At 36.9% G+C, this 16,582-nt stretch overlaps 1 protein-coding gene across 2 annotated transcripts in view; it reads right to left on the bottom strand.

Annotated features, from left to right (window-relative positions):
• COG5 (component of oligomeric golgi complex 5) overlaps positions 1-16,582 on the bottom strand; it is a 180,265-nt gene that overhangs the window by 25,353 nt on the left and 138,330 nt on the right. For both annotated transcript variants that reach the window (XM_068669755.1, XM_068669756.1), the window contains one exon: positions 16,139-16,238. In XM_068669755.1, coding sequence (XP_068525856.1) covers positions 16,139-16,238 — 100 coding nt within the window. The remainder of the gene's footprint in view (positions 1-16,138; positions 16,239-16,582) is intronic.

Below are 16,582 nucleotides of genomic sequence, written 5' to 3'. Positions count from 1 at the left end.
GCTGTAACCCAGATTATTTATGTGATCTTGCCTTGAGGAAAGAAGTTTTTGTTTGCACTGAGGTCTACCCAACAATTCATGTACATACACTTCACCATGGGCATATATTTGGATTTCAGGTAGACTATCATTATTCCAATATCCCAGTGATTCAGACTGAATTCTTGACACCTTGAATCTCCATTGAATGATCTGCATCCAGGTAGGAAAATGTCGCTGTCTTCCCCCAGTTCCAACGAAGTACGCTTATGGCCCATTTACTTTAGACACAAATCATCCCTCAATTTATTTTCCATCATACCTGGTTTTATCAATGAATCATAGTCATCATTTTCTTTATATAGCAAGTACTTTCGAAGTTCTGTGCTGCACATAAGTTTATACACTTAAGCACACCGGTAATGTAACTCCTCCTCTGTTATCTGTCTGCTGGGGATTGCACCGTGTAAATAGGTTAAGTCAAATAAGTATGAATAAGCCACATCCACTCAGCTGTTAAGACACAGTCCCTTTAGAAGAGGGGAGTAGAGACAAAATCTGATGCCTCTGTAATCAGTTTCATTATCCAGAATTGCAGAAGGCCAAAGGGGTGAATTTATGCTAAACAGAAATTGGGAGAACAGAAGGGGTGACTTCATCCCAGTTCAGCATCTGTTTTGGGAAGGGAACTGCTAACAGACGAAGCTTAGCCCAAGTACCAGATCCCATCTCCAGGGAACCACCAATTACCCTGGGAGTTAGCTGGGGCTGAGCCTGCTAGCTGAGAAAACACAGGAAAAGAAACCATGCTGAAGCCAGGCCTAAATGAGCTGTAACAGCAAGGACTGTAAGTGTCCCACTTCTCTGTATCCGTCTTTAAACATAGCAATTGCTTTCTTATGCTCACTTCAGTTGAGTAGAATATTCTCACTTTCACCTCAAAAGCTGTTTCCCATTTACAACTATTTAAAGCACAGGCACCCCCTACCCCAGCAAGCGGCAATTGTAAAACAGGTGACACATCAGTACTGGCTCCCTTTGCTGACATGAGATGCTGGCGAGGGAGAGAAGTCTCCCACCAGCAAACACCAGCCAGGGCTTTGCATAATGCATCACCAGGGCTGTGTCTTGCGGTACCCTCAGGAATGTGAAAATGAGCTGCTGTTCCACTGGGCATTTCAAGAAAACTCCAAGGGCAGCTGCTAGACTAAAATGAGAATGAAAACACTGGAGGAATTGCCTTTCTGACACTCGCTGAGGTAGGAGGTTGAAATTTGCTCAACCTAGCAGCTGAAAGAAGGAGGCTAGAAGACTTTTTACATCCAATTCCACAAGATCTGAAGACTAAAAATTTGGATGTTTATTCATGAGGCAGATTTGGCTATAGTTTAGAGAAATGAGTTTAAAGAAACTCATCAAGACGTTTTGCAGGAGAAAGGTGTTAACTATTTGAGCAGTGTAAGGACTCAGCCTCAACAGTGAAAGCCACAAACTTATCACCAGGCTGAACAAGGGAGGGGGTTTCTGTAGTCAGCACCACCTTGTGTCCTAGAAGCTACAGCAGAACAACACAGACCCACAACACTTTATTATTTAAAGCCCTCATGAATTAGCATCTGGAAAAATACATAGTGACAGGCCTTAAGGATATGTTACCTAAAAATCCTTTAAAATGCACAAATCAAAAGCTTCACTCTGAAAATACTTGCAGAAAAAAAGACTGAAGGACAATTTATGCTTTTATATCCTAAGCTAATAACACAATTAAAAGTTTTCATCTATCTTCAGGTATGAATTAAGAGTCTTCTCAGGTAATTTTATATATCTACACCCACAATAGTGATCCATAGACCCCTTTGAAACCAATGGTATAAAATAGGCCTTTATAGGCCACGATTTGTTTCATCCTAATGTAGAAGTCCAAACAAAATACACCAGGCTCCTCCTCTCCATTGAGTACCAATGGAACTTGGACGTGTTTTCAATGTCTATAAATGTCTGCATTAAAGGCAACTAAGTTATAGCAAGTAAATCTTCCCTCCTTTCTTCTTGCTAGCAGACTGAGATTTTCAACCCCATGTTAGGGGACTTGGAAGTGAAATGTGGGAAACTGAAATACAGAACTAGAAGTTATCTGAACTAAGTTTGCTTCCTGTCATAGGTATCTGTGTTTTATAAATCCAGTTCATCACCAGACCCTTAAGACAGCAGTATCATGCAAGTTGTACGGAGATCTGCATTGAAAATAATGTTTGACCATATGTGTATATATGCTAATATTGTATCTGATTATTTTTTATTATTATTTTTTGGTAGTGAAATCACAGCAACTTGTTTGAGGAAAAAGTCTTTCTCTGGAGACAAACTGTGACATCGAAAATGACCCATTCTAGATGAGGAGCAGTTACCTAAACCCAGTGACCTGACAGGTGACCAGGAAGCTTGTGTAGATTTCCGTGCCCCAAAGCCCTTCTTTCCCTATCTGCCAGCTCAGTGGGTGCCTACTGCTGTCATCAGTTGGAAGTTTTGTTGTCAGGGGCTTTCACACCTGGTAAAATACTGATACAAGTTCCAATGAAGACAAATGCCCTGAAATAAATGTCATGAAATTGCTGGGATTCAGACTGATGTAACCATCCAAATTTAAAACATTGTCCAACCCATTTCACTCTTAAGAAAGTGTTGAAGAAAAACCAAGTATTACAGGAGGAATAAAGAAATTGTTTCTAATACAAATAATGCTTTGATTTGCACGTGTTATTGAAATGGAGCAATGTAAGAAATCAATTAGATGGAATTTATTAAGTAGTTTATTGACCCAAAAAGGACACTCATAGAACCTGATACACAAATAATGTGTCACCAAGAGGAACAAGCCAACTGAAGGCCCTCTGACTTGCTTCGGCCTCACTTGACTGAGAACTGTAAGCCATGACCTCTGGGCTCTGACCAAATTCAGAAGTCATGTAAAATAGTTTCTTTTAGTTTGTATCCTTCCCATACTAACGTGGTCACCCTGCCTCCAGACTGCAGGTGCCTCGTATCTGGTCAGAATGGTATTTGCACCATTTCTGTAGACCCACCTTGGAAATATGCTTTGGAAATAACCAGATCAAGTTGTCTAGACTTTACTCTTTCCCATGCATAAATGATATATTTAATTTGGCAGCATGTATTGAGAGATGTTGAGAGATGTTGTGGTAATTTTTCTTTGGGTTAAATTGCTGTTTTCACCAGGAAGCAATTAACGCATAATTTAGATTAAGACAAAAAATAACTAATTCATTCTCTCCTGGGCTATAAAAAATGCTGCTTGTCTTTTTTTTTTTTTTGTTAAGAATGTTCAGATTATAGCTACTTCTTTTCCCATAATCTGTTTAACTTTGATTCAGAGTGATTAACTTCCCCTCTTGCAACAGGTGGCAGCTCAGAAGCGACACTGATTTGCTAGCTGTTTTGCTACCATTCCTTTCACAGATTACACATTTTGTGAAGAAGCTCAGTTTCACACTTAGAAACTAAGATCTTGTGTACATCTTTCATGACAGTTTTAGAGAACTCCATTTATTTCATTTCTCTGTTCGAAAACAGCCTCACAAACCCACTCTTTAAAGAGCAGGAAACAACATCGTAATTTAGGAGCACCGAGAAGATCTTAAATCAAAATAAGACTAAAGCAGTGCCTCTCAACAAAGCATTTGATCTAACTCTAGGATCACGAGACTAATGTGTTTTGATAGCACAAATTGAACTCCAATTGTCAAGCTGACATTTTCAAGAATAAATACATTCCTAATAGAGGCAGCTGATGTGGCCATACCTCTGGCAGAAAACAATCAATCCATCTGGTGCTTGGCCTCCTGCCTGAGCATAACAACTTATTATAAAACACAGAATCCATTTGCAGAGTTTCTGAGTCAATAGGGCTTGGCTCTGGGATTTCTCCCATAAGCTACAAATAACTGGGATGGTTTACTATTTAGTTTAATATTTTCCATATGGCAGAAGGAGCCTTTTACAATCTCTTTCCACCTAAGGAACACTGAAGTTTACCAGAGTTAGTTTGCTGTTTTTTGTAAAAATACAATGCCACCTAACAGCAAAACACGCAACAATCTGAACTCCACTAGCTATGCAAGCTAGTATATTAGTTACTTGCAGGACAATTGGCAAAAAAAAAAAAAGAGGCATAATATAGAGGTCTGAAGTGTAAGATTTAAATTAATGTGTCAGGGGTCAATGAGGTCCTTCATGGATGAGGATAAATTAAAATAAATGTCCTGCTTTAAAAATAATAAATTAAAAATTAAGAATAAATCATAAATAATATTTTGTTCTTGAAATGACTTCTAGTTTTTCAAAGAAGAAGATATATTTCTGGACATTACGGAAGGAATAAGCTGTGAGTTCAGGCAATAATTTAAAATGTACATAAAAACATTTCTATTGCACCCTCAGGACATTCTTATAGCTTCCAGCATTTCTTTTCCTTTTTTATTTTTTGCCTTCTTCAGAAATATGGAAATTTTATATGCAAGGAATATAGAAAAAGGACTTCTTCTCGTGAAAGAATTCAAAATCTTATAAAAGCACAGTAATTCTTTTGGGAAGAAAAATTTGAAACTAACATGGGAGGGATGGCTAAGTCCTTGACCAAAGAAAAAAGACCCAACATCATGCTCACACTATTCATGCTAGAACAACGGTGATCATCAAACTGTTCCCTGAGGGTTCTTTTTTTTTCTACTTTAATATTCTCAAAAGTGGAAGAAATGGAAGGAAAATGGCAAATGGCCTTTCTGTAACAGAAAAGACAGGATTTATCTCTATGTCTTTGAATCATGAGAGACAAAAAGCACTGGGCAAAATAATCAGAAGTGAGTAATGGTTCATGGTCTTTAAAGAATGAGATGCTTTAAACAACTTCACTTTCCAAAAGCAGCTGGCACTCATTCACCTAAAACCAGTTTGTTCAAGGAATCTCAGAGAATCTGAAACCTAAAGCACTTGCAATCATTTGTCAGCTCCTGAAAATTATGCCCTCTGTATTTTTTCAGATTCTAGTTTATCAAACTGACTAATCCAAGTCTTCGAAGGATTTCAGGGACAATGTGTGTTGATCCTGATACCTCTGAGTGTAACAGTTTACTAAATTTTTTATGCTTGCCAGAATAATGACTGAGTGATTAATCACATTTTATACATCATCCCAATAACTGTTGGTCCCAACCAAATGCACCTCCAGAGGCAAAAAGCAGACACCCATCTGCAAGAGACACAAAAAGAGCAGGTCTAACATGATACAGTTCACTTACATATTTTAAAATATAAAATAAAATAAACTTATTTAATTACCATCTAATTTTTTTTGTATCCAATCCATGCATTAACTGAGATTCTAATACTTCTATACTGTGGAAATTTACAAAGGAGCTTTATTTATATTGTCAAACTCCAACTAAAGTTGCTCCAAAATTATGAAATTCCAAAGGCTATACAATACCAATATACATTTACCTAAATCTAGTTCTGAATCATAAAATTGAATTTGGTATGAGATAATTTAGAGCACACTAACAAAATATTGTAGGGACTGTGCAGTCTTGCTCTTCTTCTACCTGTTAGCAAAATTACACGCTAGATTTAAAGAAGTCTTCTAACCACCTTCCCAGCAAGATAAAATGAAGTGAATAGTATTCTCAAAGCTAGCCTTTTATACTTGAATGTTGTTGTGTTTTGTTTTTTTGTTTTTTTTTTTCTGGAGGTTAGCCAGTATCTCTTAAAAAAAAAAATCACACATTTGTTATGTGAGTCACGATCTAACCAGCAAAAGACAACACGAGAATGAAGAAAATGTTTCATGAAGTTATTTTTTAATGCTCTCCTCTAGATTTTTATTTCAATTTTAGAAGTTTAAATCCTTGTTGTTGTTTTCTAAGTGACTTAATAGTGAGATAGATTTTTTTTTGTATTTTCTGGACATTATAAGTAGCTTCCTAATGACTGTTCTTACAAAACTCTTGTGATCTTTCCATTAAAAAAAAAAAAAAAAGAGGTCCTTATCTGACCTCTAATTATTTTCAAATTAGACCCACTGCCATCTTTAGGTTTTATTCCTGTACCATGAAATAGTAATCTTTTTTTAAATTATTTTAGTATATAATAGCCTCCCACATATTCTATTTAAATACCTATTAATGAATCCCTTAGATGTGCCAAATACCGAATTTGTATTTTTGTGTTCTCTCACTTACATAGCACAGATCCAAGTTTTTCAATGGCAGTAACACCATGTCTTCAAGGTACTAGTGTAATACAATTAGTACATGTTTCAGAAAGAAGTGGGGAAAATTTAATCTTTCACATCACTTACACCATTACAACTGACCTGTTATTTACCGAAAACCTTTCCCAAAGTGTCATTTCACTACTGTTCTTGACTACTTGTGAGCTCATTACATTTCATGCCTCCTTCCAAAGTTCACAATATTCGACATTTAGACAGGAGGACAGGATACATTTCCCTGGAACTGTCAGACAGATCTCATTGTTGGAATATGTTCTGAATAGTGATTCATTCTCAAATGAAAGCTCACAATTCAATATAACACCACCTAGTACAAGACAGGGACTAATTCTTGTAAGACCACATAATAAAAATGACAATCAGAAATTTACCTTATGCCATTAGAACAAGAACTCATCTTACTTTTCAATTCAAAACCATCACAGGTCTCATAAATCTGATAGAGTTTAAAGGTGGTGCCAAAACTGTAGTGTATGAATAGTATCTTCCTTTTACTATAAGAATCTGATCCCAGGAAACGTATTTTCTCTCCCTCTCCTCCCTTCTCTTCCCCACTTCATTGAATTATTCAGCTAGTTAAATTTAGCTATATCAGATAAGAGGATGAGTGGGGGGGGGAAATATACCCCAAACCACACAGTTCTGTCGGTAAACAACCTAACAGAGATGCAGCTCACATCAAGTTTCCTTGATAGTATAGCATATTTAATTCAGTGGACTCGTATAAATTAAATGAGCAAAACAATTTGGAGGGGGCAGGGTTAGTATAAGGTACATTTTCCCTCAGGAATATGTGTCAGTAAAGCCAGCCCAACAGACACATTCCTCCATAAATGAGGCCTTAATTTTTTCCATTTCCCCAAGAAGGAGCCAGAATTATAGCCCTCCTACATCAACATCTTTCTTGCGACGTGTTACAGATATTTTTACTTTCTACCAGGCAGACAATGGAGATTTTTTTTAGTCTAGCCCCTTTCTTCCTTTTCGTAGTCAAACACTAAGTATAGATAGAAAGGTTCAGAAAAAAAATCCTATCACCATGAATACCGAGAGAGGACTAAGAACCAATCCTTCTTATCCAGCTAGTTTATCTTTGCAGTATTTTAACTTCTAAATCACATCTTCTTGCATTCCTACATTTCTCAACAATTTCAATGATTGCGCCAAGATGTTCCAATATAGTCTCCAGATCCTTATAACACATTTAGCCTTTTAGATTCTGGACAAAATAAGCCATTCATATTGCTTACAATCTAAATAACCCGCTGAAAACAGCTTATTTAAATCTTCATTCCCCTGATCAAACATGACAGACACTTTTTCTTCGACAAATGACATTATGAAAATTCCTTGTAAAGATGCTGTCTCTTTCTCAGCTCAACGTTAAAGCTGAATTAATTGCTGTTTCTCCATTCCTCCTGGCCTTCTAGCGCTTTCTTTCTTCATTCACTTTTTTTGCAGCAAGGTTTACAAACCAAGGAGAAGCATTAATTAATTAGAGATTTTTTTTTAATGGTAAAAAAATTAAACAGAGCAGAGCATGCTTCATTGTAATCTCAGGAAGAGATTCCAGAAGATCTGTGAAGCCGTAGAATGACAAAATTAAGCTTCCAAAACTACATCAACAAAGACAAACTGCAGCCTATTTTCTATTGACTATCATATATCAGATGCACCATAAACCCACAAAGAAAGAAATCAAGAAAAAAATCAAGATTAATCTGCCACAAAATCACAAAAAATTATGACGATGGGAGTGATGTGCAGAAAGTTGTCATCTATTTTAAACCTCAGTAATTACAAACTATTTTTTAAACACACTCCAAAGAAAGGATCAGCTTTTTTTGCAGTAAATCTGAAAGACAAAAATAAATTTTCTAGAGCGGCGTAAGAAGAACACAGTCTGTTTTCTCACAATCTGCCTCTGTAAAAAACTCCAAAATAATCTATTCCAACCCACTCTAAGTGGCTAGCTAGTGGACCAGAGATACTAGGGCTGAATATCCACTGAAAGTGGAAAATTGTAAAGATCATTACAGGTAACAGCAAGAGATTAAGCTGCTGAAGCAGCATTAAAGAACACTATAGTAGCTGAAGGTACTAGTGAAGAAGAATTTGGAATCTTGCACCTGCAAATTACAAGTTCAAATATAAACTAGATTGAAGGATGATGAGGGATGAATTGTTTGGCTCAGTTTCGGTCTTAAAGGAGAGTGGGCATTTATTGAAATCTTTGTAAAGAGTATCACTGACTGTCAATCTTATCTGAAGCCTCAGGAAGGAGACCTGTGATAGAAAGGGCCTGAGAGAAGAGAAATTCATCTTTAAAACGATCCCTACAGTGTAGAGATAGAACACAATGATAGGATAATGCACTGAGCCACAAAAGTTTTGTGGGTAATACTAAAAATAAGAACAACTGCAGCAGAGCTGACTTTCCATGATATATATATTGATGCTGATCTTACGTAATGCATTTGGTTCTGATCAGCATTACAAAGATCAGTGCTCTAAAAATATCTGAACATGACAGACAGATAGATGCTCCTCAGCCTATATATCCATCCATTACACTCACTAAAAATAGACTATTAAATTACAGAAGGGGTTGGTTGCACTGCCATACAAAGAGGTGTCATCTGAGCTGGCTCAAAGAAAGATTCGGCTACCAGAAGAAAGTGTTGAACCCCTGAACACCAGAAAGTCCTAACATCGAGGAGTTTGCTAGCACCCAGCCAGCAATATGTGGAGTTGCCAGCCAGCCACACCACCACAGACAACTGTGCTCTTTTCAAGGGCTAAAAATCCAGTGGAAAAAGCAAACGCTATTTGAAATAAGTCAAGGATGGCTGACAAGCATTACTGACAGAAAAACATGTTTAGGAAAGAATATCTTTTGAAGTTCTGGCACTCTAAGAAAATCTTAAGAGCAGAAATGTTACTATAGAATAAATCAGCATCTCCCAACTTTTGCCTCAGAGGTTTATTTACATCAGAAGTAAGAAAGCATGAATTCCAGATGCAAGGAAAAATTACTTCAATCTGTCAGCATTTTAAGCTTCCTTTTGAACAGATTTTGCATGTCGCTCTCTTTCGGTCTCATTCACATCTTGGCTTCATCCACAGCAATAAATTAAACAGTACCAGGAAAGGCTCCTGGACTCTGGCACATGATCCTCCCCACTGCTAAACTGCTGGGACACTCCTTAGCAAGATTTTGGCCTGGGCCAACGACTGCTCTCCCAAATGATCTCCAGCCACGGCTGCAGAGAGGCAACACTGCAGAGATTATCCCCAGAAGGGCCCTGGCAGGCAGCCACCGTGTTGTGGAAAAGCAGAGCCCTCACCAGCACCGCGGCAGGCTGCTCGAGGCCAGCTGGCCTCAGTGCCCAGGAATGTTCCCGGGCACATTTCCTCCACCAGTATAGATGTCACCGGCCGTCCCATGTCATGGACTGAGAAAGAGCAAGGCTAGGAGAGCAAATTAAGTTCGGAGTGTCAGTCAGAAGCCTTTGCTGACCTTGGATTCTCAAGTGACAGAGGCAGACATTAACATAAACATCAGAGTGGCAGCGTGGAGCGATTTAATACACAGCCTTTCTGCAGCAAAAACAGACATGTTTTGCTGATCCTTGAAGTGAGGCCAACACTAATCAGAACAAGCCTCAATGATACAAATTTGCCTTCAAACAGATGAGACCAAGCTCATTTACTTACATTTACTGTTCTGAGGACAGTTATATGTGTTTCTTTACACATCCATACTCAAATACATTTCAAAAACAAATTCAGATGCCTCGGAGACGAGCAGGGAGTGACTGGGATATAGCAGCACTTGACTCTGAAGGAGGGGTTGAAACGACAATGAATTGTTACGTTTTTCTATTTTTCATGCTTTTTTTTTGGTATTTACTTCCTTAAGCAATAAGGCACTAAAAACACCTGTGATCAAAAACACGTTAACTCATCATTATGATGGATAATATACTTTATACTAACACAGTTCCAGTTACACTATTTAGTAACAGTTAATTGCAGTGTAAACCCTCAGAACAAAGTTTAGAAATAATGTGTATTAGTTTTAATCATGTAATTTTTATGTCAGAGTTCCTTTACATTTAAATATTAGTCCAAGTAAATATTCAGAGCTGTTTTACAACACCTGAAATCCAGTTTCACCATTGCATTGGAAAATTATATACAGCTAATTCAAGGTTTCCCTGTTACTTCACAAGAACTTTTTTGTACATGGCTGACTACTGCCGTATTACTACTTGTATTATTGCCCCAGTATTGTGCCATTGGTGCCCATTCTAAAACCATATATAACATTACAGAACTCAGATATTTACTTATGTAAATGTAAACGAATCTCCATATACTACTGAGATCCCAGATAGTGAGAAACACCCTGCCCACTCTCTACTCTATCACATATATCAGCTGATGATGACTTTTCCCTCAAAACAAGCCAGAATTTAGATATCTACTTCTCCAGAGAAAAATCCCTACAATTTTCTTTGTGTGCCAAGTGTGCAGTTATCCATTGTTTTTGAGATCAGAATGCCAAGTTCTCCCTCATTTTTCTTTTGGCATGTTCAGCACCAGAGGTCCTTAACACATTAAGCAGTTACCTTTGAAATATGGGACAATGTTTTTTGAACTTTGGTGTGGGGACTCTACTTTCTGAAGCACTCATGTCTTCTCTTTAATCTTTAATCTCAAGATTCACTTCTGTTCCTGGATCTTTAGCATTTTATCCTTAAATATATAAACTGCACCAAGTGTCATCTTACATTTTCTTAAGAAGGCCAGGGGAAGAAGTCCTCAAAATGTCAGGAAGGACTGTGCTCTCTCTCCCATATAGCTGAAAATTATTCAGGTAGCTTTTTTACACCAGGCAAATCTGATAATCAGAAAATCCCACACCCATTGCCCAGGGTAAGATCCTGATGAGAAGCCAAGCCTCTACCAATAGCTGTGGGCAAAGGATAGATTAGCAGCTCTCCCAGAGCACTGCCCACAGACTCATTCATCAACTTTTGTAAGATATATGACACAAGTCCAACCACATTTAGTTAAGAGAATAAAAAAATGATTCAAATTCTCTATTTCCTTCCTCCCTCATTACACCCACTCTCTTTCTCCATCTTTTGAGTGCTTCCTCTTTATGATTGCTTACAAGTCTGACAGTGGGAAAGATCTCCATTATGTCATCTGCCTGCAGCCTCTTGTCTCTTGGAAAGATCCCTTTTTTTAGACAAATTTTACTGAAAAATATTACTCCATAAAATATAAATATTCCATTTTTAGGAACCTTCTCCAATTACAGGAAATCACAGCTCCCACTGATTTTAGCCTTATCTATCCTAACCCTAGGATAAATCTGCCTGGCGTAATAAGATCGTGTAGGTTCTTGCTTTGCCTGTACTGTTAGCAGACATGAAGCAACACCGTTACATATCCAAATGTACAAGTGATTTTTAAGACAGTTGGATCCTCCAGAAGTTGCTAGCATAGCCACCCCCACCTGCTCCAAAAAGCAAGTGGGCAACCTGATTTTTACAATCCTGCCTCTGCCAATTACTCTTGGCTTGTTTATTGCTCAAAAGATACCAGGCTGTTAGTCTCTGATGGTCAGGCCTTCCAGTGGGAGGCAGCGAGACGCCCTCCACAACACGGACAGCAAGACCAGAGGGAGTGCTGTGGGTCTCTGGTTGTGATTAATAAAGACAGTCTGACAGGACGACTGCAACTCTAGGAAAGAAACTAGCAAGAGGTCTGCAGGTTCAGAAAGGAGGAGAATCACATCTCCTCTAAACAACTGCATTGTCATGTTCACAGCACAACACGTTTCATCTGTGTGCACTTGGTGGGTGTGTTAGTGTATTTCAGTCCACCCACACGCAAAGCTGAACAGAAATAGCACAAAAGAACATACAGTACTTACATTTCCACTCCCAATATATGAGATAACTGAAATCATCACTCAAAAGGCAGAAAGAAGGCAACAAAAAAAAAAAAAAGATGACAATAAATACTGTTTGGACTAGTCCTGAGCTGGGAAGGGAACAGACTAGATGGCCAAGAGGGCTCTTCCATCTCTATAAGGACAATGGGTCTCACAATTTATTTTTCTGCTTGTTGGCAAAAGCACCAATTTTGTAAACTTTCAGAGCTTTTAACTCTCAATGTTTTCATGAATTCTCTCTGCAAAACATCCAGTTCTAAGTGTCAGAGAAACATCCCTACCAACAGTCAAGCCAAAACACAGTGACTGCAAAATTGCAACAAAGAGGTTTTTAATTATGAGCAAAACTACAACATATCAAATACATTCCAAATTCCACTCAGTATATGATAAAATTACAGGGAATGAACTGGGAAAATACAATTATGTCTCACTTCCAATAAACAGGTGACTATCATTTTCATATTTTAAAACCGTTGAAAAGATTTCTGAAATCAATGAGGTATCTTTTCTGAAAACAGACAGCCAAAATCTTTTCACTTCTTGAATACAGAATATTTCTGCAGAGTATCACCCTAGAGTAAGTGGTCTTCAAGTGGGGTGCATGCACCACACGCGTTATAAAAATGAGCCACTGGAGTGCAGGAATAGAATATAAGAATTTCAATAGTACATTGTATTTAATTTGTAGAAATATACATGTAATAGAAGTGCACAATATTTTTACTGGTAGAGGTGCCTGACCAAAAACAGTTGGAGGCCACTGCCCTAGAGGATCCTGCTTTGCAATTACTGCTGCCATGTAAAAAAGGCAATTAATGAAGATGTTGGTGAGACAGAAGCTCTCTCTTCTGTCTCTTCTCAACTATCAATTATATAAATGGGTCAAAACCTAAGAGGCAGACTTGTGAAATCTCATCTTTTGTTAAGTTGCATGGATTCTCAAACAAAACAAAACAAACAAAAAACACTCAAGTTTTTCTTTGTTTTCAGGAAAAGCAATTATAAGTTCCTCATGAATCTCTCCCCTCTCTTGTACTTACTGTCAGCACTTGATGAAACAGCTAATTTCCCTTATGTGGCCAGTTAAATATGACCATGTGTTACACATGTCAATCAAGATGGGTAGATAGGTAACCTAAGGTACTTGTAAATGGAAATAGATGAATCCCCTTGAAAACTCAAATCAAATAGAAAAAAAATAGTGTTTTTGTTGTTGTTGTTTTAATTTGGGACCCCTCACTTTTTATGAAAAAGTGGCCAATGAACAACATCTAGCTCAGTACGCAGCAGTTACATTAAAAAGTAAGGAGTGTATTACGATGCACAAATGCAGGGAAAAAAATAAAAAATTTACTCTTATCCAAAATAACAGATCAGACTTTTAATCTCTTTTCTGATCTGGAACGACAAGGACATAGAATTGGTGACTAAATAAAAATCTCACGATGTCTGTAATCATTGTAAGGATGCCTGGGCTGTGTGATTTAGGAAAACATGAATAAGAAGGGACAAAATAGCAATACCAAGTACTCTTCCTCAGCATCACCTAATAAAAAACAGGATGAGTGGTGAGGTTAAAAGGTTATTGTCTTAATTTAACAGAAATATATTTTTAATTAATGCAATGTATAATTATTCCTTCAAACTCTGCATAGTTAAGAACATCTGCAGTTACACTGAGCGAAACTAGGACAGTAATTCTGAACACCTCATGGCATATACCAACCACACCAAGCATCAACAAGGGACTAGTGAAGCTAAAGATTCACCCAGCAGCAGAATAAATCTACCTACTACTCACAAGTGGTTATTTATATCTTCTTTGTAATCATTTGAACTGGTTAATACAAGAATAGGTTTGAGGCACAGCAACTGCTAGTTCCTGGCATTGGTAAATAGGAAAACCAAAAGCCAGCAGCATACAAAGTCACAAGCAATAGGAACAAATATTTGGGATTCATTGGAAAAGGCCATTTTTTCTTGTTTTTGCTTTAATTCTGTATGTACAGACTGCTATATGCTGCTTTTACCCAAAGTTAACATCTTGGATCTTGAAAAATATTTTTCTTGTTATTTTTCCTGTCTAAATCTTAGTAAAATATATTTTTTATTATTATTTTTTGTGTATGTGTGTGTGTGAAATTGTTATTTCATCTACTGAACTGAAAAAATAAAAACCCAACATCAACCAAAAAAACATTAAGAAATTCTAAACTGTATGCACAGGGCTGGCAAGCATGACACAAGATGTGAGACAGCCGTGCTCTTCTGGAAAGGCAGCTGGAGGCTAAGCAAGATACATATATTTTAGCACTTTAAAGATGACACTATACAGCTATGCCTTGACAATTGTGTTGAATCTTTCCAGTTTTAATTTTTCAACATGTGTATCAGTATGAAAAGAAAAAAAAATTTAAAAATTAAATTAAATTTTAAAATTGCTTTACAATAAACAATTTGTATTGTTTTACAATTTGTAGGCATATTCTTGAAGTACACTGATGTTCACTCTGCCAATTTGACTAATCCTGTCTCTTGATTTTTCAAAGTTTCATTTTCACTAGTTTGTATAGTTCAAGGGTTTAGATTCCCTCTTAACTCGTTTAGTTTTACATTATTTTAGTTAGTCAACTAACACAAGGCCACAAGTCATGTATTCATCAGATTATTTCTACATATCTTTTTTTTTTTTTCCTCAGGGCTTCTTGAGAACTTGCCAGCTGGCTGATCACAAAATTATATATGCTCTTGAACAAGCCATTGGCCAGATTCAAACTCTAACAGAGGTGCTGAGCACAATAGACCCTGGTGCTTTTACAGTTACAGCTGATACATATGCCACTATTTGACTCTACACTCCAAGATAAATAGAGATGCAAGTTTCTTTTTCCCCCCTTTTTTTTTTCATGATGACTCCTGCCAACCTGAGCAAACTTCACTCCAAAATTATGACACCATGATTTGATCTCTTCCAACACAATTCATCCAACAGATGTGTTAAACAAAGAATTTGCTATTGAATTTCACATTTTTAAAGCTATTCAGTGACAGCAGGTGTCTAAAAGTTAAACAGAATCCATACTAACCTAACAACTGCAATGTTTTGTAGACAACTGTTGAAAAAAAAATGTTAGTGATTCCCTCTGTCTTTGAATGAGCCATATAGTAAAGGAATGTCACCAGAGTCTGATTTTGTTTTCAGAATTAACGTTGTTTAAGAGAAAATCTTGTTCACAAATACAAGTGGTTAGCAATTTCTTGAGGGTCTCCATATTGCAACAAAGCAATTTTAATCTTTCCATAATAAAAGCATTAACATTTTAGCAACAGACATCACTAGAAAATAGTTGATGTTAAAAATTATGATATTCATTGTACTACCCATTGGCTTCTTGGGAATCCTTCCCCCTTCCTCTGTTCAATTTAACATTAAATAACAGTGCATGGTGAATGACTGGAAGCATTTGAGAAGTGCAAAGAAATCAAAGGTCAAGTAAATATATGGCAAATGATAAATATACACAAAAAGTGCCTGTTGCAAGTAGATTCTAATGCCATAAAGACAATATATCATGTAACCAATGGGCTATCCAATGGTAGTAAATATTAAACAGGATTGAACTGTCTTGATTTTACTTAAAGACAACTAGACTTTGCTTTTTAACTAACATGGCAATTTGGAGTTATCCACACAAATTGTATTGCTATCAATAGACTGTTTATGTGAAAGCAGAATTTAACTGAAAAGATTTCCAAGTGTAAAGCTAATTCAAAGGTTTGTCTCTCTAGGTTGCAATACTGTTCTGTTGTAAATCTACAAAAAAAGTGAAGATTTTACATAGAAAGACAGAATTTTTTAGAAATTTGAAATTACTTACAAGCTGTTCAGATTTTACACCGTAGAGCTGAATGGTCTTTGCCACGTTTTTTGAAACAGCTAAACTGAGGTCTGGATCAACAGCAGCCACATTTAGCTCACTGGAAGCAAAGATTACAAATCTTAATTAACACCTTAGCAGTGCTGTATTTAATTGATAAGAAATTAACTATTAATACTTAGTTATGTGGCATGTCAATTTAGAGAGAGTAACACATAACCAAGTCTTTCTAAGCACTGTAATTCAGTTTACAATTTAACAAGTCATTTGGGAATTTTATGTTCAGAGTGTTCCTATTCTGGTAAAAATGAGCAAAGTTTAGGAATGACACTTCAGTATGAAATCGCTATTAGTAAGCCATTCAAAAATATTGACTGCAATTAACTACATTCAAGCTTTGGCAGCAGCCTTCAAACATTACAGGTGAATACATAGTCATTCAAC

The sequence above is a fragment of the Anas acuta genome, chromosome 1, assembly GCF_963932015.1.
Source record: "Anas acuta chromosome 1, bAnaAcu1.1, whole genome shotgun sequence".
Lineage (NCBI taxonomy): Eukaryota > Metazoa > Chordata > Aves > Anseriformes > Anatidae > Anas > Anas acuta.
The sequence above is the reverse complement of the archived record's forward strand: the minus strand, read 5'-3'. Positions and strand labels throughout refer to the sequence as shown.